Source organism: Tubulanus polymorphus, chromosome 4 (assembly GCF_964204645.1).
Source record: "Tubulanus polymorphus chromosome 4, tnTubPoly1.2, whole genome shotgun sequence".
NCBI classification, from domain to species: Eukaryota; Metazoa; Nemertea; class Palaeonemertea; order Tubulaniformes; family Tubulanidae; genus Tubulanus; species Tubulanus polymorphus.
The window spans coordinates 16,851,195-16,878,901 of record NC_134028.1 but is presented as its reverse complement, the minus strand read 5'-3'; the positions used below and the strand labels follow the sequence as shown (position 1 = coordinate 16,878,901).

Genomic DNA, 27,707 nt, shown 5'->3' with positions numbered 1-27,707 from the left:
ATACAATGAGTGCTTTTCAAATGGCCGCAAATGCAAGCACCAAATGAAAGTAAATGAAAATTAAAAGAATTTTCAAAATGCAAAAGTAAATGTTTTATTGTAAAATCTTCATGGTGTCAACAAGAAATGAATGGAATTATCGTCATAGCACGCATGAATACCAATATCAAGAATGGTCACGCATACTCAACCAAGGTTGGTGTGCGCTGCTGAAAAGCCCAACCTGAATAAACAAAATCATAAAATTTTAACACCACACAGACAGATAATCATTTCAATTGCAATATGTTAGACAGACATTCGCCATCCTGACCTAGTGGTGAAATGCTAGACATTCAACATCCAAAAGATGCAACCTTACACATGTTACCGACAGGCTATCCCCATCCTAACATGAACTGATCCTGAAGTCATTGGCAAGACCTACGTTGATTGTCTGAGGGGGTAGGGTACAGACACAAAATTGACAGCTACATAGAACCTATGTGGATATACAATTATGCATTGCAATATACGGGTAACTCATGCACATATTGAACTCCTTCTGAAATATTTTGCTTATGTTTTTTTTTGTATGATAATTTCCTCATTTCTGGGTGATCAGTTTACATGTATTACTGAAGTGTCACTATCCTCTTTTAAATCGCCTACAGCAAATAATCGAGAGAATAAAACCAATGATCCAATACCAATAACACTCTCATGAACATTTGAGTTGGTAATTCATAATTTATTTTTCACAAATGCAATTCAATGCAGTTTTACAGCATGAATTTAGAAGTTGCTGCTTGGTCATTGATTCATTAAGAAGGAGTTGGTGTTTGTTGAAGAGTCGATGCTGGTTCAAGATTCTGTGGAGTAGCCAATGTTCCAGGTGGAGCTACTGCTCCCATACGTGTCGGGTCTTGAGAAGGGTAATGTATCTGCGATGTTGTACTAGGGCCAAAAAGAGGAGGTCTTGGTGGAGGTCTCATAGGCATCATACCAGGTGGTGGTGGTGGTAGACGTAATCCTGCAACATACAAAATTCACACTTCATACAGATTAAGTGGGTTTTACTGTAGTCGTATAAAACATGTGTTCAAATAACGCATGTTTTTTACGATAGTAAAACCAATGTTACATGTATAATTTGATCAAATAAGTATTTTTTTCTCATTGTGGCTAATACTCCACAGGAATAATTTTATTTCACTGCAGTCATATAAACCCCATCTGACTTCGCTAGAATAAGTTTTATTGTTACCCAGATAAACAAATCATTGATGAATGCAGCTAGGCTTCAGTCAGATCCTGGTTCTATACATTTTAGACGAGTACAGCACCGATAAAATATGCAGTTGGATTCCCAAAGTGTGATGACAGTCCATCCCAGGGGTAGAATGGCTACATTTCCACAAGGCATCAATTCCAATAACCCCCGAAGAAAGCATTCATGATTCGACAATAACTATATGTCCAATTAGGGAATGATTGGAAAATCTCATAATTCATAGTCAGTCAGTACATTTCTTGATAGCGGTATATGGAAAGGGGTAAATAAAGACGATGTGAAAAGAAGAACGTTTCACATGTGGTGGTCCATATTCCAGCTATACGATCTGAAGGAACATTCTCATGCCATTTTTAAGATTTCAATTTGATTGAGAGATAAGCCATGAATTTGCTTATCATTTCCACGATGCAATTTTAAAATCCAAAAAATCAACAAGTGCACGGAGACAAGTGACAACTTCAAAGTAAAAAATGAAGATTAGGGCCAGTGAGATTTGTAGGAGTATTTTAGCAATAAGCTAAAGGGATTCCATGAGGGCTTTTCACCTTTTTTGGGCTTTTCATTAAAATTTTCAGGAGATGGGTTATCTAGTTCATGCATAATAATTGCAGCTGCATCACTTACCTGGTGGCGGAGGTCCATGACTCATAAATTGATATGGAGGAGGCATACGTTGTGGTGCTCCAGCTCCCATTGCCGCTTGTGTGGCTGTGGTCGTTCCTAACATTCCAGGGGGCATCATTCTAGGTCCACCCAGATTGAAGAAATTATTCCCCATCATTGATGGGGGTGGTGGTAGACCCATAGCATTTATATCTTCCGGAGGCAATGGCAATGCTGTAAATAAAGATTATACAACTAAGGACTAGGTACACCATTAATTTGGTGGAATGCTTGGCAAATCAATTCCCCTGGTCAACAAATATAGAAATAAATCCTTATGGGCAAAGTGGTTCACCTTGAAAGGCTGGAGCTCATTTGCCAAAATCTTCTTTTTCAAAGAATTTTCAAAGAATTATTTTGTAGTCGAATAGGCCAAAAATATACATTTGTTTATTGTATTGCCAAGAATTAGGAAGGGAACATGTAGGTAGGTAGGTAGGGAAAAAATTCTTTTTCGAAAACACTATTTTCTCCAATATTAAAATATTTTTCACGATATGAAAGTTTTTTTTTCAAAAAAAAAAAATCAAAATGTATCACCAATCACTCAAGATAGTAAGTGAGTACTGAAAAAGTATTGACCTGGCCGAGCTGAACTCACCAAACGAGTTTGGACAAGCAACGCAATGCCTACCGACGCAACTGGGTTTATTGCAGAAAGAATTATTTTGTAGTCAAATAGGCCAAAAATATACATTTATGGTCTTTGCATAAAATTAGCATTTGGTATTTCAGGTTACCAGAGATATTCATCAACAATGTTTTGGTTTATAACAAATTCTACAACAGAAAACACACACACACACTGCTAATTTTCTGCCATAATAGTTAATCAATGATTATTCACGATAAATTATCCCTTTCATTAAGTGGGACACGGTCTTCGGTGACTTTTGTACCACAGCTTCACTATGCAGTTGACAGTCACTGGGGACTCACATTTTCATAATACCCATGCGCCTATCTATCGCAAACCCTTCTTATTACTTCAGCTACTTTGTACAGGGCTGCCAACCTTTCAAAATTCCATTTAGGGATGAATGGCAGATTAATTAGGAATATTGAAGGTTTCAATAGGAATATATCGAAACCGAAGAAATTGTGACTTTTCCAAGTAGGAATATTTTGCTTTCAATTAGGAATACCTTTCACGTGTAATATATGAAAGCTGGATATGAAAATATGGAATTATTAGCAAAATAAAAAATCAGCAAATTCTACAGAATGTATTTTTTCTTTATTATTTTATGAAAGATAAAAATCAACAGTGTTTATCAAAAATATACAGTAGACTAAAAAATAAGAACATAAAACTGGCATAAATTGTCAAACGAATTACATAACACTATACAGCTGTCATGCGAATATATCCATTTCCAGCATCAATTCCACGATACTGTCCAAGAGAGACTCCACGTACAGAACTGAAAGATACAAACAGTAAAAAGTCTCTAAATCTACATGCTACTCGATGGTGCTGCCATCTGCCAAATATGCGAACTAGAAGTTTACTTTGAGATGCACTGCTCAAAAGCATCTTAAATTATCTTTTTAAATCAAACTAACACAAGAGTGACAACATTAAGGTTCAAACTAGCAAAGCAATTGCTTACCGAAACATTTCAAAGAGTCCACACGTTGAAATCTAACCCGGATCTTCGAATGCTAATCGCGCTGCGAAAACGAGCTAATTACCGCAGTAAACTGATTCTTCTCCGAAACGATGCGGAGCAATTTGACAATAACAATCACATTTTGCCACATGTCATAATATTGTCACAAAAATGATTGAAAACAACGTATTTTAAAACGAATGAACTTTATTTTTATTCTTGAAACAAATTAAAAAGCTGCTCTCCTACTACGAAATAATCGTACGCCATGCGTAGGTAAAATCAATAACACAGCTACTCTCATACACACACACGCACGCACGCGCGCGCTAGTAAGCGCTGTTTATCGCCTGACCCACGTACACAGTATATAGCCACGCACTCATCCACCGCGGGCGTGCATATAAATTCCCCACCTATTCAATTCTGTTCTACCAAATCATTTTATTGTGTTACAACGCGCTGGCGGGTGGAAAATCGGACATCGCCGAAAAAGAAAAAAAAAGTCGGAATTTTGTATACCCGATCGTATCGTCGGAATTTCTTCACGCAAATCGGGAGGATTCCGAATAATTCGGGAGGGTTGGCAGCCCTGTTAGTACAAAGTTGTTTCGAAATATATTCAGTGGATCGATATTATTTAATGTATTTCTCTTATTGTGCTGACTACCTTGCTTCACTAAAACAGCCATAATTTTTTTATCCATGGGAATTTTACCATTAAATTCTCAGATAATAATCAGAACATAATGCAGAATTGAAAAGCCGGCTTTGTTTAGTATTTGGTAGGAAATCTGAATTTCATTTGAGATTTTTCTGTAAAACTATATAAATTACGCTAATTAGGTCACGTGACGCACATTATTAGGATAAAAATTAATTTTTTATCACCGAAATGTAAGGCCACAACGTTTCCCTCTGTGGGTACAGTACCTTTTTCATAACACTTACATGGTATCATTATCCCAGGGATCGTAGTAAAATCACCAAAATTTCTCTATTTCAAAGCTCAGTACAATGGGTCGGTATATTAAGTACTGAAAGGGTTAAATTACATTATCAAGAAAAAAACTTTCATTTGCATTCATACGCACTATAGCCAGCAGGCTAAAATAGCATGCATGATTCTCTTTATCACTATATACCGTAACCAGTGTAGCCAGCACCTAGCTATATTTCCAGATATCAAAATTCAAGATCATTCCCCATACCGTTGCACAGCAGGCTTGGGTTTGGAGCGTTTAATAATTGGCAAGAAAATGTTTAAAAATTGTTTGTGATACTCCATTTAATGCCCTCTGAATCATCGCCAACCTCGCCTTCCGCCTACATTTCATAAAACCCAAAAAACCTCCAGAAACGCGCACACAGTGATGGAACTCTTCGATTTACGGTGTCGTTGAGCCAACAAAAACGTTATCGCGCTACGTGAACGTCATCTGCCCGCGCGTAAAAATAGCACGACAAGCGAGATTCGATCAGGAGACGTTGTACTTGTACACGACGGCCAAAAACGTAAAATTAACTGGAAGCTTGTGAACGTAACGAAACTAAATTATGGGAATGACGGCGAATTTCGTTTCATCGTTCATTGATTCCATAAGCTTTATTTACTTAATCAATTGTAATAACTAGTCATATATCTCTCCGTTCTTACTATCTACTTGTTTACCATTTGTTGCCCGGAGAAATGTCGAGAACGGAATGTTTCTGTTAAGTAACCATATAGTGATTACTCCCCCTTAACCCTTTCAGTGCGTCTATACTGCAGTGCAGTGTATGAATCGGTGATGAATTTTGCTAGTACACCGCACTACGGTGTATTGATGTAATTAGTAATTAGTTTTTATCTCTATTGAAAGATGGCAGCACTTGTCAAACATAGTGAAATATTAGTAACTAACAATATACCGCGCCGCGGTGTATATGCACTATAGTGGTATCCCCGTTATGCAACACACTAGGGTGGAATTTTTCAAAATTTTCAAATTATCTCCAGCACTATAGGGTTTTGATTAGTCAGCACTGAAAGGGTTGAGTCTATCCCAGTAATTATGACCACTGTGCATCAAAGAGTTGTCACACTAACATATCTGGATCCCTGTTGTTTCTATCACTCAGCCTTATGAGTAATTGATGTCAAGCGACTACTGCATTCAGAAGTGAATAATATTCCATCAACCGACCATTCATTAAAGGATATAGCAAACCAACTTTAATCATTTTTACTAAATCCTTTCTTGAGTTTTCAGTTTCATTTTGGGAATAATCATGTCATGTGGCAAATTCAATCCGATTGATTTCGTACACCTATAAACTCTTCAGAGTCTGTAGATGTATTATTTTTAGTCATCTGGAATAATCTCATGAGTCCAGTGTTGTTGTTTTGCGTGAAACACTGTCTAAATATAATCTTTCAACTTGTAAATTGGTTTTGACACTTCATTATGTAAACACTGACTTCAGCATCCAGCGAAAATATTCACTCTTGAATGCAACAAGAGATCCACGGATCTTAATAGCTCGGGCGCAGAATGTTATCTTTGTCATGTATAGGCGCCACCTGATTGATGCATCTGTAAGGTTTTCCTTGAACACTTCATGGATGTGTAAAATCTGCTGATTTCGGTGAACAACATCATCAAATCTAATCAGCAATCATCGCGGCAATACGGGATATCGACAAATTCAAGTTTTTGAATTACTCGTTTGATGGCGCTAGTCAGAACCGGAAATTGGAACCTAAATCTGCCATGTTCTAGTTCATTTGCAATAAAAATCTCTCGCTTCAAGTTTTTAGTTAGCAATATTTTACTTACAATGCAACGGCACGCATAATCCTTTGAGTATGATATCCTGACAATGTGTTGAATTCGATAAAACCTCACGTCGAACGCTAAAGGTTACTAGAAATGTCAAAAAACGACCAAAAATAACTAATTTAGCGATGACGCTCGAAGCAGATAATTGAAGTAATGACTGGTGCCGGGTGTCATCACTTTGTTGTTGAGTTCAAGACTCTTAGGTAAATTTATTGCAGGCAACACTGATAAATATGAAATAATAATATGAAATAAAATTGATTTTAGAAGGACTAAACTCCGGAGATGAGAACGCCGACCTGTATAATCCGCGGGTTATTTTTCTTGAGTGACATACGCGAACCAGCTGACGGCCTAGCCGTCAGCACTAGCGAGCGCCGAAGGCGCGAAGCTATTTCGGGGGGTTTGGGGGTCCTCCCCCAAGAAAATTCTAGAAATTAAATACGTTTTCCGAGCACTTAGAGCGATCTCGAACCCATGAACGACTATTATATTTTGGAAGGTAATGGCTAGTTCCAATGTGGTACATCCTCATTTGATGACATTCAGCATCTCATGCATTACGGGTCGAGCCCTGAATTATTGCAGTAAAAATGCGCCGATGAATGCTCACTAAAAATCATCACCAAGTAGTGTATAATATCCGAAAGCGTTCGCCACACACACGCAGCAACAGTAAGTAGACCTATATACGTTACTACTGTTGCTGTGCGTGCGTGTCTGCAGCCGATCGATAAAATACATACAAACTCATCGTAGTACAAATGTACATACAAAATCACTGTGTTGCAATGAATATGCATTGAAATGCGATACTTTTACGTGACGATAAGTAAAACAGGCACTGAACGCTTTTACGGTTCACCTGATTACCGATCGCGCCGGACCAATTGAGTGAGATCATCACCCCCCCCCCCCCCCATTACTTTTACATCATTTTTGGACTATTTGGAAAATTGATATTTTTCAATACTGAAATCCGCGGGAAACCGCGGATCCGCGGGGAATTCTCATCTCTGAAACTCGTAGATTCATAATAAAAATATGAAAAATACCAGGACTCGAACCAACAATCTTAATTGGGCCGTCAAGTGCTGCCACCAGGCAACCAGTCTTTTCATCGTCAGCCGTTGCAAAATGTTTTTTGATAATTTTAGGACATTTATAGTGATTTCTAGCCTAGCAGTGAAGGTTTATCATATCCAACGTAGCGGTAGGATAACATATTTCAAGGATTACGTGTGACGATAAGTAGTAAGTAAAATATCGCTCATTGAAAACTTGAAGCGAGAGATTTTCTTTGCAAATGAACTAGAGCATGGCGGATTTAGGTTCCAATTTACAGTTTTGACTAGCGCCATCAAACGAGTAATTCAAGAACTTGAATTTGTCGATATCCCGTATACACGAGGTTTGGGCCTATTTGATTGTGCGCGCATAATCTTCCGTGAAGTAGCGTATCGATTGAATCTTCGGTTATTTGCATAATGAAATAGATATGGGGAGACGGAATCGATACTACAGCTATCAAATTAAAAATGAACATGTAAGACTCTCCCATGACTGGGAAATGAGAAACTAGAACCGAGCAGATTAATAGATGAGAAGATTAAAAGACCGGTTTGTCTGCGTCAATCGAATATGCCCTTACATTGATTGACAGCAGGAGCTCAGCCAACCACAGGGAGCAGTTATTTTACTTCAATGTAACGTTGTACATCGGCCTTCTAGCCGTTTTATGAAACAAAATGCTCCTTGAAATTTCTTTAAAAATCGCCACAAATTCGTCGATTTCTCTTAAATGAACGCGATATTCAAAATCCAACAGATTTTAGCTGCATGATGAAGCTACATTTTGCACATAAACATAGTAGATTGCATGACTTCGTGTCAAAGTTATAACCTCATTTGTTAGCAAAAATTCGATTTTTGGACCCATTCAACATCTCGGGCTTAGCCCGAGATAACAAGACTTCAAAACTGAAATTTTCATTGCTTATTACTTCATTTTCTTGGGTAAAGTCTGGAAAAGTTTGGCTTTTTATTCACGAAGTGATGCTCAGTGTGAGTTTGACCACTTACAGCTGTCAATATCAATTAAATTGTTGTTGATACTGGCTCTTTGAGAGTGAAAAGCCGCGGTCATAACCACTGGGATAGACTCAAGTCTATGCAGCGAATCATCATATATAAGCATGCGCATGTGCAGTTGGGACAGGTGGTTAGCCTGCGTGTGACGGAAATAAAGCAGTTATCTTATCTGTAGATCGAACTCATTGTTTTCTATTCATTCTCTTCCTTCTCATTGAACCTGGTCTTCTCGTTGCTGTTTTCACATCCTCCCCCGGCAGGGATTCGAACCTGATGGCATCGAGATTGCCACGGCACGAAACCCTGCCATAATCGACCGTGTGCGCAGATACATGCGCAGTTCAGATGATGTGATTTTGAGCCAATCAGAAATCCCGTTTTATTTTATCCCGGGTTTTCCCATTTATAGTTCTTCCTTGAAATTTGCCTCAACGATTATACAACGAGCAATCTGATTGGTGCCGCCAGTTTACGTTCAGAAAGCTGCGCATGTACCTGCGCACCCGGTCTACTGATGCAGGGGTTCGTGCCGTGGCTGAGTGTAGCGATGCCATCAGGTTCGAGTCCCTGCAGAGGGAGGATGCTGTTTTCACTAACCATCTCAAAAAAATTGATTTTTCACAAATGGCATTTGAAAATCGGAAAATGTTTGGTAGCTCGATCGGTATAGATATTCATGTCATCTCAACCTTATATTTGGCCAAAATGGAAAGGTTTATCATACGGTGTTATTGTTTTTAGTCAAGCTCAAAGAATTTTCCAAATTTAGGGGGCCAAAGTTGTGCGTCGGTTTAAAAAATATCTGATTTTCACCAGATATGACACCTTAAGTTAGATACGCCAGTTATTGAAAAAAAAAAACTGCCTGTTTTTGTAGATACGTCTCTCTATCAAACACACAATTGTATGCATTTAGATATGAATAATGACTCATCCTTCGAATTTTTAAGCAAATTATAACTCAATGAGTCTAAAATTCAACAATATTTGATAGCAATTGTTCACATATATTAACAATCTTTAGCAATTTTGTTTAGCAATGATAAGGTAAACTACAAGAATTACAACTTAGGAACGGCGACACAATAAATCATGTTCCAAAATAACGCCATTTGAACCTATTTGGCAATTTTTCCACTGTTGCAATTACGATAGATAAGATACGTCGTTAGTGAAATATGATTAAGATCATGATTTCATATATTCTTGTTTCACAAAACTTACGTTGGTTAGTGAAAAAATGATTTTGCAAAAAATATGAGATACGTCATACAGGGTTCTATATACATCAGAAACCAAAAGAGGTAGAATCCTATTTTTTTGGTATGTATAAAATATGCACTTCCCCGATCTTCCTAATGGATAAAACTCAAAAATCAATTTTTAGACGCCTTATAAAACGTTACCATTATGAAACCTAAACAATGTTAACCATTCAGCGTCATTTTACAAACGACAGCCGTAAATCGATGTGCAAAACGTCACAGGTCTATGTGTACACAAACAAGCTATCTGGCAAAATATTATTGACATAGATGTAGAATGGCTTCCTGTGATTATATAATGACCTATATTTGAACGTCGAAATGTTATATTGCATTGAATATCATTAGAAGACGTATTGTAATAGTAAAGGATGTATGATTATATCAGAAGCGGCAGGTATAAATAGAAATGATAAGTAAATCGGATTATTCGGTTAAACGGCGGATGTATACACGATTTGGAAGTCTGATATAAAAGTCAGACCCTGACGTGGGCATGCCGGTGGAATGACGAAGCTATCTACGATGTGTGTAGGGCCGGCGTGAATTTCATCAGCGACTAAAAGCGGTCAATATGAAAATGTGTAAACATATAATTTCAATATTCAAACGTTTTAGAAAATATGTTTGATATTAGGAGTATGCAGGTTTCGTGAGATTAGCAATTTATAATAGCATAGCTATCATATACGGCTCCGCGTCCTCTGATGGCATGTGTATTAGGTGACAATTCAATTCTTTATTGATCCTTATGACATTGAAATTTCGGGATAAAATTCCCAAATTCAATAAATACAAATTTTAAAATAAATTAATACAACATACATGACACACGGGTAATTCATACAGAACAACATAAGCATGTTATTTTAAATGACAATGTCTACTTCAACCCACCCAGACTCAAGACTCTAGGATATCGAGTGACAGCCAAACCCGTGGCCCGGGCCGGCTGGCTAGGCCACACAATATGCTCGAAGTCATGATGAAGCAGACATCAGAAGAGCTCGTTCTTCAACCATGGAGGCAATGAAGTTGCAGACCAGCTTAGAGGCATAAGTAAATGAAGTCGGTCGCAAGTTCGCGATCAATTATTGAGAATTTTCAATAAAAAAATTTAAACCACTACTAGAGTCGAAGACCCGCTGTATCATCTACCCAATCGCCAAATCTCATCATTCCCCAAATTTCTTAAAACTTCGATTTCAAATTTGCAATTCCACATTAGCTTAGCCCAGAAATTATACATTTTTTTCGCAGGCGTCAAATAATTTTCTAAAATTAATTTTCTTGTTTCGAGATACGTCGGTTAGTGAAAACAGCGACGTTCTTAGCGATTCGCAACGTCACAAAAAACATGTTTTCCAGAAAACGTTCAACCGACATGGCATAACGAAAACGCGCAGAAAATATTTCTTGCACCATGGAATCCATGGAGACAACAATAAACTCAGGTATTCATATCAATTTTTGTTATTCCATGTGAGACATTGTTGCTTGCTGATTGGTTATTCAGCCTACTGCTTAACAAAAAACATTCATCGCACACGGGACAAAATATTTCGCAAATCAAGCAGTACTTGTTTTGCGAAAAACGTTTTTCTGTTTCGGCATAACATAATACATCAAAAATATTTTTTTCACTAGGAAAAAACTTTTTTCGGTGCCATATGTGGCGGGCTTTAGAGGAAGGAGGATGGCAAAAAATTTCCCGAATTTTTTGTTGTTGAAAGTTTCAATTTCCGGAATCGGCAACACTGTAGGCCTATAATACTATAATACACAATTAACTTCACGCGGAGCGCACTATTTCAACGCATAATGAACTTGAGCCTAATTGTGTATACTGCGAGCATGAATATAGAAGGTAATCAAAACAAACTATTCAATGAAAAAATACTGACGCTGGGTACATACCGGTATGTGAAATATTTTTACCATCCTATATTTCCAAAAGCTGAAACGGTCAGAATTTGCTAAAAATTCCCGAATAGCTGTATAATGTGCATACCGGTAGCCCACAATTTGAAGGTGACAAAAACAGCAGCAGGTTTGTTTCATTTACCTCATTTCAAGTAAGGGTGAAAATGATTGTCTCAGTTTCAATTAAATTTGACAATATAATGCGATTTTATAGGCTTAGGGAGCTTCTTGATTTTAACTAAGTTTTTTTTGCACATCTTCAACTTGCATTACTAGAATTTGTTCATCGCATTGGTAAAAACAAACTTCCCTCCTACGTCTCTTCTATTAGTCTCTGGTTGAGCGTTATATCTCAATCTTTTTTTTAAAAGCAATGAAATAAAATTAGCCTGCCCTCGTCCCTTTCCAGAAAATAATGTGATGAGAAACTAGGGTATTTCTTTGTGGGGGTCTTATGCGTGTACTTTGGCAAAAAAGTGGTAGAACCTGTTCATTAGATTTTGAGATTTCAGTCACATCTTTGGCAATTTTTTCCAATGTAGCTTAGTAATAGCTTCGGCTACTAAGAAGCTGCAGCTATAATTATTTGACAACCCTTCATGGGAGTAGATTAACAGATGATTTTACATTGATTACGTACCTCCAGGTAATCCCGGTACAGGCTCCAAATTCATTTCATCATCCTCATATCCTTTACCAGGAGTTGCCGCTTGTGATCTGCCCCATTTGATATTCAAACGACGTCCATCGATAATGAGTTTATTGAATGATTTTTCAGCTGCATTTTCAGCAGAGGTTCTTGATGTAAACTGCACAAAAGCGCACTGTTGTTTTGGAACCATAGTGATGGAGCGCACTTCTCCAAATTGATAAAAATGATCCCTAAAACACAAAACAACATTCTAGAAATATAAACAAGAAAAATATTCCTTAAAATGGACTTGATTTTGGTCAGTGTCAACTTTTCATGAAACTGTCTTTTATCAGAACAACATTCTTGAATGATAACTTCGACACTTTGATGATGGGAATCTACAAATGTTAATATTTGTAACAGAATGACATGAAACAACTAAAACTAACAGAAATCATACGCCAACCAGATAAAACCAATAAAATTTGATTGAAATTTGCAGTTCGATCACATGGCTAATAAGCATATCAAGGACATCCATCCAATTTGAGAAAAAGCTATTTTCCTATTTTCCTTGACTTAGCATATGTCGATGATATTTTCTGTAGTGCAAATAGAAACATTCCTCCAAAAAACCGACAAAATCAACTGAAAATTACACAGAAATCGATCCTGAAATAAAATTTTAAATCTTAGAATAAAACCCGGAAGTAAAACAGTAGATGATTTCTGCGGCTAAGCTAATCATAGTCTTTGCTTTCTGATTGGCTTTTTAAAACCAATATTTTTGCGTTCAGATTTTGGTGAAAAAGCTCATATAAAATCTAATTAGGCCCTTCAAAATTCAGCTCCCTAGGATTGGAGAATGGATAATGCTTTAATGAATGATGTATAAATATATGCTCAGTTGCACAGTCAAAGGGTCTTAGCTCTGGAAACCATGTCATTTAAATTCGCTCCATTTCTGTAGTAATAGGCTCAGCCTGTTATTCAGTAATAGGCTGTTATTCAGCGCCCCAGGTAAAGAAATTTGTCAGGGACACTCACATATTATTACGATTTCAGGAACAAGCCATACACTCCCAGGGACAATTTAAATGAGGCGATAACAGGCAGCGACACAACTGAGAAAGACTAAGTTTTTAATTACAAAAGTAGCCTACCTGAGTTCTTTTTCGACAATTTCACCAAGATTTCCGATATATAAAGTTGTAATAGTTTTATCTTCAGGTGGTTCGAGTTTCGGCATATGCGAGTAACGTTTCAACAGTTTATCAGCGACAGGATCATTCATTCCATAGAAACGATCTTTAATGTTCTGATCAGCAAGAGGATCTTCAGGATCTGTTGGTTTCTCATGTCTGCAAAAGAACCAATTTGTCACATAATTCTTAAACCTACAGTTGGTTGTTTTCATTCAATTATGCAATGTAATTTGTATCTTTGGGGGTGGTCCATTAATTATTTTCGAATTTATTGAATAAGTATGTTTGCCATATACAAACTCTCAACTATGTTCAATATATACTATAAGTAAGATCAACTAGCTTACTGAATGCATGTATGGCAATTCTACCCTCCAGAATTAACAATTTGAGTACTAGGCATTTCAGTACCATCTTCCTATTAAGGTTATTTTGGGCTTAAATGGCACTTACATAACCTTTGCCCAGGATGACTAAATGGTATCAGATACAATTATCATACCATAGGGGGTGTATACATTATCCAGGGCTACCTATTCATGTAAAGATATTCAACTTTGGTTGACCTAATTTTTGGTCATATGATCCAATATAGCCGTCGCAAATGAAACAAGAAAGAAATTCTAAAAATGGGCTTGCTGACATGGTTGTACTGAAAGCTGGCTTGGTGGTTTTGTATTTCTGTAATAGAATTAATCGAACTTTGAACTGATTACTTTTTAAAGAGCTAAGAGATCGGTGTTGTCTTACATCTCTTCATGAAATGTAACACACAGGGACTGGGCATCGGAATGGTTTTATTGTAGACGTAGACCAAGTTAGTACAAGCTTTTGGATAGTTGTTATTTGGATATTGTAGTGTCTTAACGGAATCTATCATCATGTTGATAATTGCTGGATTACTTATCGGATTGTGTTGAAATGATTTTGCATAAACATTTACAACTGAAAGAAAAAACGTGACTTACTCGAGTGACTTCAGGTGAAGAGAAGCGAACACGAAAATAGATAGGAGCCACGATTTTTCTTTTTAAAATAATCAAGACATTAAGCAAGATTTCCTTCAAATGACAATCCACTACGTTCATCCGATAAAGTTTATTGCCACCATAGACTACCGCCCCCTGTCTCTTTGGAGACAGGGAACCAGTCTTCGATTCAATTCAGAATTTATTCTACAGAAAAGCGGTTTAAGTTTTAGATATTTAAACTGAAAAATAAAAATGTTCATACAGAGATTTTTTTTTAAATGGCTGCTAACGCAAGCACCCAATGAAAGTAAAAGAAAATTTAAAGAATTTGTTTAAAAACGTAAAAGTTTATGTTTTATTATGAGATTTTAATTGTGTCAATAAAGAATGAATTGAATTGTCGGCAGCACTATGCCGCGCATGAATACCAATTTCAAGACGGATCACGCACGCTCAACCAAGGTCGGTATGCGCTGCTGAAATAACAAAAACGATTAAATAAAATCATAAAAGAATGAAAATGACAACCGTTTTAGCCAATATACGAAAGGAGCCTAGTTGATTTTATTACTGCATTAAATGTGTGTAAATATCAGAGCCCAAGAAAGTTTCTAACGAAAGTTATCGACTCCCCAAGCAAGTTATCAATCCGTGTAATTGCAATATGGGCTTGCAAACCTGCAAGCCCATGAAAAAGGGCAAAAGACTGCAAGAAAAAAATTACTACGGCTATAAAACCAACTCATCTGCTTAACTATGGATGTTTTCATGAGGTGAAAATACGGGGGAAAATCTGAAAACGCAATTATGATAATATCTATACATGCTTGATCAGACGAGACATCAGTGCTTTTGGTGTGAAAAAATCAGTTGTCACAAAATGCTGTTTGATAACTTTCATTCCAGTTACCAAAGTATGGGAACCTCTATATTCACCATTTTGAACACTCTTTAGTCAAAATAAGTTACATAAGAGCCAAACAAGATTCATCTAGTGGGGCCAAGAAATCTAAAATTAAAAGCGTTTTCCGAGTTCTAAGACCCATGAACAACATTCATATTTTGGAGGGCAACGGCTATTTCCAATGTGGCACACCCTCATTCGATGACAATCAGCATATCACGCATTACACGTCGAGCCCTGAATTATTGCAGTTAAAATGCACAAATGAATGCTCACTAAAAATAATCACAGTGTATAATATCTGAAGGCGTTCACCACGTGTTTGTGCGGAAACAGTAGTACGCCTAAATACATACATTACTACTGTTGCTGTGTGCGCGTGTCTGCAACCAATGAAATACATACAGTCTACTTTGGATGTAACGTCATTGGATTTACCCTAGAATCACTTTTATCATATTATTTTCCAGGTCCCAATTTTTTCCTCCTATTAGGTCTTAAAAAAACCTCAAACGTACTGTATTTTTTATAACGTAGATCACATCGTATAAATTGTTTGGTCCCAATTAGTCAAATCAACTTAATTATCCTCAGAAATAACACATCGCAAAAATCAAATAAAGGTCCAATGGCCCTGTGGCTCGCCATAAAATCATTGTGTACATGGTCAAAAATATTATACTAACCATAGATTAATTTGGATTGCAATCGAATGTAGAATAGATTACCGAACCATCAACTGATGATATGCTGAACAAACTCTTCAAACAACAATCTTTTATTCTAAATCTAATCACTTCATTTATGTTAGCTCCTTATTACACGATTAATACATACAAGATATTATTATACTCACAATTTCCATATTTCATCATACTTGAATTAAATTAAAATGAGCGCCCAACGCACGACTTCTCTCAGTCTCATCTGTGTTTGTTTTTAACAGCACGCGTGTGATAACTATGCTGTACGTTCTCTATTGATCGCTTCACACGGATTTCCGTAGTACGATAGCGATATATATATATATATATATATAAGGGTATATGTGTGTAGACTAGCTACCACCCCTAAATCAGTTGAAAAATCTGACTGTTGATTAGATTAAAAGCTGAGAGCATTCCACTGCCCGCTATTGTCTACGGACTATTTAGTCAATTATCAATTTATCACCGCTCACAATTCTACCTAAGAGTGTACTAAAATTGAATTGAGTAGAGCAGTAACACGGTTCACAAAAAGCCGACGGCCGCGGTTAAACCGTACGGGTTAGCAGGTCTTTAAGGCATTGAAAAGACAAATCTAAGCCAAAATTCCATTGGTATCGCTATACTTGCTAGTTTGGATTATGAATTGAATAGCCTACTAGGTTATATTTGTAACACCGAAAAAATTATGAGCAAACATACAATACCTAGTCGAATGAAATGCTCGCCATTTTGGTTTGGGTTCATCATTGGGTTTTCCCCATGGGCTCTTCCCAATTACATCAGAAGATCCCGGAATTTCCTGTATATCCAACAAACAGCCAATCACAATCGATATAACTCAGGCAACAAGGTCAACTCAGATAAATAGAAGCGAGAAAATGTAGGGGGTTTATAGGTGAGGGCCTGTAGGTCGAAAAGCACATCTAGATGAGTCGCACAAAAAATGGCAACACTTCCAGGAAGGATTGCACTTTTATATATTTCGATTCCAAGTATGCAAATTCTCAAATGTGAAAACGTGCTATTACTTAGTGCTTAAAAGCAGGGTTTTTTAGGTTTTTCAAGTCCCCTAAAAATAAATCGATCACTATGAAATTTTTGTGGGCTCGAGTCAATACCTAAAAATTAACACAATACAATCGTAGATTACGAAAGTAGCACAGACAACGACTGGATCTGGCAGGAACAAGTTGCTCGGATAAATTTTTTCCCTTGGTCTTATTGATTTTAATGCGGAATAGAATTCAATTTTTTGAAAGTTGCTCAATAAAACAAAATTGAATTGAATTTGATGTTTTTATTCGTTCAATAAAGTAAAATTGAATTGGATTTGATATTTTTTCACAGAATAAAATTAGATTGAATTTGCAGTTTTAGCACATGGCTAATTAGCATATCAAGGTCATCTTTCCGATTTGAGAAAAAGCTATTTTTTTCCTGGAGTTTGCACAATTGCCAATGACATTTTCTGTAGTGCTAATAAACATATTCCTCCCAAAAACCAAATCAACTAAAGCTTTCACAGAAATCGATCTCGAAAGACAATTTTAGATCTTAAAATAAAACCTGGAAGTAAAACGGTAGATGATACCACGGGCTCACGTGAACACCTGCTGATCTCTGCGGCTAAGCAAATCATAGAGGAGTTTTTGCTTTCTGATTGGCTTTTCAAAACCAATATTTTTGCGATCAGATTTTCGCGAAAAAGCTCATATAAATTCTAACTCTTTCAAAATTCAACTACGTAGAGTTTGGAGAATGGATAATGCTTTAATGAATGATTTGTACGAATACATGCTCAGTTGCACAGTCAAAGAGCCTTTACTCTGGAAACCATGTCATTTAAATTCGCTCCATTTGTTTAGTAATAGGCTCAGCCTATGGCTGGCCTAAAAATCAACGCTATTGGTTCAACAGCCAATGTTTGTGCCTTGTTGACACACCGATACTCTATTCATTTTCAATGAAAACTGCTTCACCAGACCGTTTGCACATGCAAACCTACGGTTCGCCAAAAATGAGGAAACAAGAAAATTAACTTGATAAATTATTTGACGCCTGCGAAAAAAATGTAGAATTTCTGGGATAAGCTAATGTGGAATTGCAAATTTGAAATCGAAGTTCTAAGAAATTTGGGAATTATGAGATTTGGCGATTGGGTAGATGATACAGTCTTCGACTGGTCTAATTTTAAAAAAATTGTCAACTTGAAACCGACTTCGATTCATTTTTGCCTCTAAGTTGGTCTGCAACTTCATTGCCTCCATGGTTGAAGAAAAAGCTCTTCTGATGTCTGCTTCATCATGACTTTGAGCATATCGTGTAGCCAGCCGGCCTGGTCCCGGGGCCCGGTTTGGCTGTCACTCGATATCCTAGACTTGAGTCTGGGTTCAAGTAGACATTGTCATTTAAATAACTTATTCATGTTATTCTGTATGAATTACCCGTGTGTCTTGTATTTTGTATTTTCTTATTTTAAAATGTGTAACTTTATTGAATTTGGGAATTTTATCCCGGAATTTCAATGTAATATGGATCAATAAAGTATTGAATTGAATTGTCACCTAATACACATGCCATCAGTGGACGCGGAGCCGTATATGACAGCTATGCTATTATAAATTGCTAATCTCATGAAACCTGCATACCCCTAATATCGAACATATTTTCTAAAACATTTGAATATTGAAATTATTTGTTTACACATTTTTATATAGACCGCTTGTAGCCGCCGATGAAATTCACGCCGGCCCTACTCAGATCGTAGATAGCTTCGTCATTCCACTAGCATCCCCATGTCAGGGTCTGACTTTTATATCAGACTTCCAAATCGTGTATACATCCGCCATTTAACCAAATTATCCGATTTACTTATCATTTCTATTTATGCCTGCCGCTCCTGATATAATCATACATCCTTTACTATTACAATACGTATTCTCATGATATTCAATGCAATATAACATTTCGACGTTCAAATAGAGGTCATTATATAATCACAGGGAGCCATTCTACATCTTTATCAATAATATTTTGCCAAATAGCTTGTATGTGTACACATATACCTGTGACGTTTTGCACATCGATTTACGGTTGTCGTTTGTAAAATGACGCTGAATGGTTAACATTGTTTAGGTTTCATAATGGTAACGTTTTATAAGGCGTCAAAAAAGTAACAGTTAAAAACGAAGGTTTAAATACAGTGCCATAGCCCTACTACTGTATGCACACACACGTGTCATGTCTGAATTATCGATAGTTTCCATAACAACATTTACATATAGGCATATCATTGCCCTACACAGTACGCCAACAGTAGTCTGTAGCGCGTTTTAACCCTTACTACCGTATGGCATACGGTACAAAGAGGCAAGCTAGCATACCCGTACCGTATGTTATACGGTATGGCTTAACCCTTCGACTAGGAGGGCATATCTATCTATATCAGCCGGTGCTGCCATCTGCATAAAATCCAAGATGGCAGTAGCCAGGAAAAAACAATTTGGCTGGATGAAACGGTTCAGCAGCTCGTAAATGATGCTCACAGTGATGCTGGTGACTTGGAATTTGGTAGTGACCATAATGAGAGTGACAAAGAATATGACAGCGGTAGTTCAGATGATGAGACTTAGTCAGAAAAAAGGTATAGTGTCGGCAATGATTTCGATGATGATGATGATGAAAATGAAATCAGTGACAATTTTTCAGACCCGGCTGATCCCGTTGTCATGGCAATGGATACCAATAATAGTAATGAGGAACCAGAAACTGTCCATCCTCAAGGTCACATATATGCAAATTATTTGTCTAATTTGTAGACCCAATAGTTGTCAACACCATGGTATTATAATATATCAGTGTCACATACATAGGTAACAATTTTCTGATGCCTGAATTATACCCCAATGAAACCCCTCACATAGGCTACGGCCTTCTGACATTTCGGTGGAAATATGGGTAAATGATTAGAAAAAACTTTTGAGTTGTTTTATTGCTATGAAATTTTTACTACATAAAGTAAGGATATATGGCATACAATTTCAGTTAAAATGGAATAGATCAGTGTATTTTCCTGGGAGACGGAGCAGTTTATCTGAAACTTTTTCATGAATTTTTTTCATGGCGGCCATCTTGGATTATGTGACTTTGACCTCAAGTTCACTTATATCCAAATTATTTATGTCTACTTTATAGGACAAAAAGTTATCCACAACATACTATATAATTTTTCTGTGTCAGATACCTTGGTAACAATTTTAATAAAATAGTTCATAAATCATGAAGCCTCAAATATACCCCTATAAACCCCTAAATTCCCTCCGGTACAGCAGGAGAAACACTGCGGTATTGAAAGGGTTAAAGCAGCACGATGAAAAACAGAGTTTATCTAACTACTATTTCTAGTATACTTTAATCTAATTTAGTGTTTTATTTTTTTATCAAATATTAACAGAAAAGAGAGACTAATGCTCCTTGATAACCGAGTAAACAAAAAAGAAATTACAAGAGCAGAAAAAATTATTCATTAATATTGGATCCTTTAGATATAGCCATGGACTTAAGATCCATGATAAGCAGATCTCATTTGCAAACATCGGCATGAAACTTGAATGGAATTTCCAGCCACCAGATTTTTCTTTATTCATGTTAGAACAATGTGTACTTAAAAAGAAAGTTTGCTCCAGTTTTTCAATAAGATGGTAACGGAATAACATATACACATTCTTTTTAATGAAATATGAATTTATTTGCAAATTATTGCAACTTATTCACTATAATAAGATGATGAGTCTCATGCCTTGAAACAAAATTAAATTGTAGTTCTGTTTAACTATTTCATTGATGTACAGGATAATGCAAAACCTAAAAATAGTCCGGAATTATTTCACGAATGCAAACTATCAGTGAGAGAATGATGCTAGCTGCCTGAGAGTATTCCCTGGTATTCCCTAAACAACCAATCAGAGCGCAGCTTCTCACCACGACTGTGTTTGGTATCTTGATTTCAAATCTAACTTGCCATAAGAATTGATTGAAGGGTCTGAACTATAATTCTGTTACCGGGGAAATGCCCTTTTACTGTTCACCTGATTACCAATCTCACCGGACCAGATGAGTGAGACCATCATCAACCCCCCTATACTTTTAGATAATTTTTGGACTATTTGAAACAATGATGGCCGCCAATTGCATGATAATTGGGTGATAAAAAATACCTGTCCTAGGTATTAGATCCCTTTTCATAGAAAAGCCATCGGAAATTTCAATGAAAAATAGCAAATAAGTAGGAAGAAGGATATGGAACGCAATTCATGCAATAAACATGACCATTGTTACTTCGTCTAAATCACCGTGGTATATTGGCGTTGGTGTATATTTTCTCCGACGTAGGATAATTGCTACACCGTACTTGTATATTTGCGACGTGTCTATTTTTCATCGCATTTATTTAGCTGCGCCGTGGGTAGTTTGAAAGGACGTAGCTCATTTACATGAATGTTCCATAGATCACCGTTGGGTGGCGCCACGGTATCATATATTATACCTTCATGACGCAGTAGATGAGGGATGATTCAGTACTCAAAGTTTTACAGAGATTTACATTGTAACGATGTACCAAGTGTTAAAATAGTTAAGATGGTATAGGCTATGTGGCGATAATGTTCATTTTCTGTAAATATATCCTTACATGAAAAGACAAGCCCATTTTAGATGCCCCAAAGATCACACTACAAGAATTGGTGTAGGCATCGTGCTGTAAAGAAATTCAGGATGGATGGCAACCCTGGTGGCCATACTTGAACTAAATTATCAATAAGGAGTAGACATTTCACCTACCAAAAATTCTTACACCTAGTATCATGAAAATGCATCAAGAATTGCAGGCTGTTTCTTGCTAGAAATTCAAGATGGCTGACCTGGCGGCCATATTTGAAAGCCGATGACCTCCATATACAAAAGGCATGGACAGCTTACCTACCCTGATCCTCACACCAAATTTTGTGGAAATCCATCAAGAATTGTGGGCTGCATCGTGCTAACAAGAAATTCAAGATGGCCACACCAATGGCAGCCATATTTGATCACCAATGACAATTTTTTACAATAGGGATGGACATCTCGCCAAACCCAATCTTCAAGCTAATTTTCAAAGAGATTCATCACAAATTACAAGTGAATTACTGTGTCGAATTCAATTCAATTCCAGAGAGCCTGGCTTAGGCCTATGCAATAGGAGTCAATTAAGATTCGACTTTCGAAAAACCAGCACAACTGCCTGTTCAAATCATATGTAATTAAAAAATTCAGTGCTTCTTAGTTTGATGTCCCCGTTTTCATCGCACACGTGGTTAAAATTATAGTTTACATCGAACGTCTTCAACAGCTGATACAACCGCACCCGCGTTTGTCAAACATCTTAATTGATTCAGATACTAAAATACTCACTATGAAAAAACTATGCGGTGAATCAATCCGGAATTTTTCAGTAGAATATCAGACACTAGGTACCCTTCTTTAAAGGTTTATTTGTTGTATGTCATTAACAATCAGTTATATAATACTTTATTCATAACTTTGAAGCGGAGCAAACAATTTGAAAAACGAATGCATTTCTGAGCTCCTGAACACAACTTTTCTTGAAAATTATTACAAGAATTGGCTAAAATAGAATGTTACTGGTTGTTTCTGGTTGGTTTTGAAAATCTGGGGTCGATAGGACCCCAGGGTATGAAAAATATTATCTTACCTTCGACCGGGGCCGCCTGGGGCCCCCTCCAGAACGTTTATTTCCGTGTATTTATTTCGTAATATCCGCTGTGTATAGTAGATGGCATCGCGATTGCCACGGCACGAAACCCTGCCATAATCGACCGTGTGCGCAGACACATGCGCAGTTCAGATGATGTGATTTTTAGCCAATCAGAAATCCCGTTTTATTTTAGCCCGGGTTTTCCCATTTATAGTTCCTTGAAATTTGCCTCAACGATTATACAACGAGCAATCTGATTGGTGCCGCCAGTTTTCGTTCGGAAAGCCGCGCATGTACCTGCGCACCCGGTCTACTGATGCAGGGGTTCGTGCCGTGGCTGAGTGTAGCGATGCCATCAGGTTCGAGTCCCTGCAGAGGGAGGATGAGCTGGTGAATCATCACGAAATAAAAAGGTCAAGTGTTGCCAAGGCTACCAGGTATCGACGCGTGACCTCATTCGCTTGTAGATGAAAACATACATAGGCCTAATAGTTAAACGGGACTAATGTATAAAGATACACGCAGCAGGAAAAAACATTTTCTTAATTTCTTGATAGCGCGGTACATTGGGAATGTCAGATGGGACAATTATTATATCAGACGGGACACTCGAGAAATCTCCAGGATTTTTCTCAATATACTAAAAACCGGGACAATTTAATACTGTCAGGGACAACGCCGTGGCAAGTGCCGTGTCCACGGAACAAGTCCCGGCAAAACAGGATGGTTGGCAGCTCTGTGAAGTCCCAATTGGGCTAAAAAACCCTTCCCAAAGTAAACCTCAAACTAGGGGCCCAGGGACACCATGCCCACTTGGGAAGTGGTTTCAAATGCTCAACAATCTAACAATTTCAATACATAACGCCCCCTAGTGACCATATACAAAAACCAATGACCTTGAAACCTACCACAATCATAGAACATGTCAGCAGCTTTGATTTTGTAATTGATTGTGATAACAAAATATGCCTCGTTACTAATTTAACTTTCTAATTTTACTAATCTAATTTAATTTTACTGACACCATGCCCACTTGGGAAGTGGTTTCAAATGCACAACAATCTAACAATTTCAATACATAACGCCCCCTAGTGACCATATACAAAAACCAGTGACCTTGAAACCTACCACAATCATAGAACATGTCAGCAGCTATGATTTTGTAATTGATTGTGATAACAAAATATGCCTCGTTACTAATTTGATACGGAAATACTGAGTTATTCTACTATTCAATGCCCCCTGGTGACCATATGCAAAACCCAATGACCTTAAAACTCACCACAATCATAGTACATGTCATGAAATACAACTTGCAATTGATCATGGTAACAAAATATGCCTAGGTACCAATCTAATAAGGAAACACTAAGCGATTCTACTATTCAACGCCCCCTGGTGACTATATGGAATAACTAATGTCCTTAACTAGGGGTCCAGGGACACCATGCCCACTTGGGAAGTGGTTCCAAATGCTCAACAATCTAACAATTTCAATATTCAACGCCCCTGGTGACCATATACAAAAACCAATGACCTTGAAACTCGCCACAATCATAGAACATGTCAGCAGCTACGATTTTGTAATTGATTGTGATAACAAAATATGCCTCGTTACCACTTAATTATGGAAATACTAAGTTATTCTACTATTCAACGCCCCCTGGTGACCATATTCAAAACCCAATGACCTTGAAACTCACCACAATCATAGAACATGTCACGAACTATAACTTTGTAATTGATCATGGTAACAAAATATGCCTAGGTACCAATATAATAAGGAAATACTAAGTTATTCTACTATTCAACGCCCCCTGGTGACCATATAGAATAACTAATGGCCTTAAAAAATGCCACAATCATAGATGATGTCATGAGCTACAACTTTGCAATTGATTGTGGTTACAAAATATGCACTGATACGAATATAACATAGAAATACTAAGATATTGTATTATTCAACGCCCCCTGGTGGCCATATACAAAAACCAATGACCCTGAAACTCACTTCAATCATAGAACACGTTATGAGCTTCTAATTGATGAAGTTTCTAATTGATTGTGGTAACACAATACGCTTAGGTATCAATACAATGTGGAAAAACTTTTTCCCAACTACGAATGATTACTGGTGACACCAAGATGGCCGCCAATTGCGTCATAATTGGCTGATCAAAAATACCTGTCTCAGGTATAAAACATCCCTTTTCAAAGAATACTCATCACAAATTGCAATGAGTAATGGCATACCAGTAAGGAGCTACAGGACTCAGGTTCGGGCCAAAATTGACCTTTTTGGGCACTAAAAAAGGTCATAGGACGGTCATCTTGAGTCCGATCGACCCAATTTTTGTTCAGCTGATGGGCCCTGGGGGGATTCACATACACCGAAAGATCAAGGTAATTGATCAAAGCGTCTTCAAAATTTCCCTCAAAAAGTGTAAAAAGTGTTGATTTTGGCGAACAACAATGGCTGCCAGTTGGCCATCTTGATTCTGACAGGGCCAGTTTTTGGGCTGAAGATGTGTCTAGGGTAGATACATGTGTAACCCAAATATCAACCCATTACATTGAAGCGTCTTCAAAACTTCCCAAAATAACTGGATTCCGTCTCGAACGGACGACGGACGAAAAGTGAACGCAATAGCCCGCTGGGACTTAAGTCCCAAGTGGGCTAAAAACTCACCACAATCATAGACGATGTCATGAACTACAACTTTGCAATTGATCATGGTAACAAAATATGCCTAGGTACCAATCTAATAAGGAAATACTAAGTTATTCTACAATTCAACGCCCCCTAGTGACCATATAGAAAAACTAATGTCCTTAAAACTCACCAAAATCATGGAAGTTGTCATGAGCTACAACTTTGCAATTGATTGTAGTAACAAAATATGCATAGGTACAAATATAATATAGAAATACTAAGTTATTGTATTATTCAACGCCCCCTCGTGGCCACATACAAAACCAATGACCTTGAAACTCACCAAAATCATAGAAAACTTTATGGGCTACAACTTTCCAATTGAATATAGTGACACAATATGCTTAGGTATGAATTTAATGTGGAAAAACTTTTTCCCACCTACGAATGAGTACTGATGACACCAAGATGGCTGCCAATTGTGTCATAATTGGCTGATCAAAAATACCTGTCTCGAGGTATAAAACATCCCTTTCCAAAGAATACCTCACAAATTGCAATGAGAAATGGCAAACCTGGAAGCTACAGGACCTAGAATTCTGGCCAAAATTGACATTTTTGGCCACTAAAAAGGTCATAGGACGGCCATCTTGAGTCAGGTCGATTTTTCTTATGCTGATGGGCCCTTGGTAGATTCAAATATAAACCAAAGATCAAGGTAATTGATCAAAGCGTCTTCAAAATTTCCCTCGAAAACTTTGAAAATGTGTAAAAAGTGCTCATTTTGACGAACAACAATGTCCGCCAGTTGGCCATCTTGATTCTGACAGGGCCAGTTTTTGGGCTGAAGATGTGTCTAGGGTAGATACATGTATAAACCAAATATCATGGCATTACCTTGAAGCGTCATCAAAACTTCCCAAAATAACTGGATTCCGTCTATGGACGGACAACGGACGAAAGGTGAACGCAATAGCCCGCTGGGACTAAAGTCCCAATTGGGCTAAAAAGAGAAATCTTGTAAAAATCTAGTGCCTGATTGACCGAATTTTGCTTTGGATACAATACAACATGAAAGATAAAGACAATTGATCAAGACGTTCATAAAATCTCCCTGGAAAACATCAATTCAGGACCATGGGTCCAGTAGGATCAACTGAGAAGTTGAGAACGTTAAACTTTACGGCATAAAATTGATTTGTTCTTGGATTTGCAACAATGTATACAGGTGAAGTAGTAAGCATGTTCAACTTTGATGAAGCACATGGCAATGAATGGGTTTTCCCAATGACTCACTAGTACACGGCAGAACTTTTTATATTTTGTATGTTCTTGATAATGATGGAACTGGGAATGCCCTTTAGCGCCCAATAGTGAATATGGATGCTGTAAGTCTTTCCCAGTGATTGAATTTCGACTTTATTTTGGATACGCTATCGGAAATCAGTGAATCGACGACACTATTGACTTTTGCCAACGCAAAAATCCATAATAACTAAGAGGACTATACGGTACTGTAAGCACGCTTAGTTTAGGTCAGTGAACCTGCTGATATTGATTCAACATTTATGTGCATATACTAATTGACTAGATAAGTCTTTGAACATTAAAATTTGTGAAGATGTAGTGGGAATCGATAACTATCCGATTTATTGAATTTGCTTATAAAATATCTATAATAGAATTGATTATAAAATATTCATATTCGATTTTGATTATAAAATATTTAGAATTTTATTATAAAATATTCATAAGGGCCTATTAGAATTTTATTATAAATATTTATCTTAGAATTTGATTATAAAATATTTATATTAGAAACATATAATTTATTAGTGAACTTGATTTCTTTTCAATATATAATTGTTACTATTCTCATAGTTTTTATGTTTAATTCCTGATATTTTGATTTATGTGATTTTGAATATACCGTATTTTCCGGTGTATAAGTCGAGTTTTTGAGACCAAAAATCATGTCCAAAAAACTTAGGTCGACTTATACACCGGCTACACTTTCGATATCGTTTTCCTTAACTGACGATGTTTAGAGTTCAAGGTCGCCATGATGAAATGGAATATTAATTGTTAGGCTACACTCATATACCAATCAGAATTTAGGATGTTGATAAAAATAGTTTCTTATAGTTCGGAAATGTTTCAAAATTAACTAATGTTAAAAATCAAAAGAGAAAGAAAACCCCGTATATTCATTGTACAGTGTTTATA

The 27,707-nt window shown here is 37.0% G+C and overlaps 1 protein-coding gene across 1 annotated transcript in view; it reads right to left on the bottom strand.

Moving 5' to 3' along the window:
• Positions 1-709: 709 nt before the first annotated feature.
• Positions 710-27,707, bottom strand: part of LOC141904195 (pre-mRNA-splicing factor RBM22-like) — a 34,246-nt gene continuing 7,248 nt past the window's right edge. The window contains exons 6-9 of the mRNA XM_074792745.1: positions 13,451-13,648; positions 12,294-12,535; positions 1,901-2,113; positions 710-1,012 (exon numbers count right to left, since the gene is read on the bottom strand). Of these exons, the coding sequence (XP_074648846.1) occupies positions 804-1,012; positions 1,901-2,113; positions 12,294-12,535; positions 13,451-13,648 (862 nt within the window). The 3' untranslated portion in view covers positions 710-803. The remainder of the gene's footprint in view (positions 1,013-1,900; positions 2,114-12,293; positions 12,536-13,450; positions 13,649-27,707) is intronic.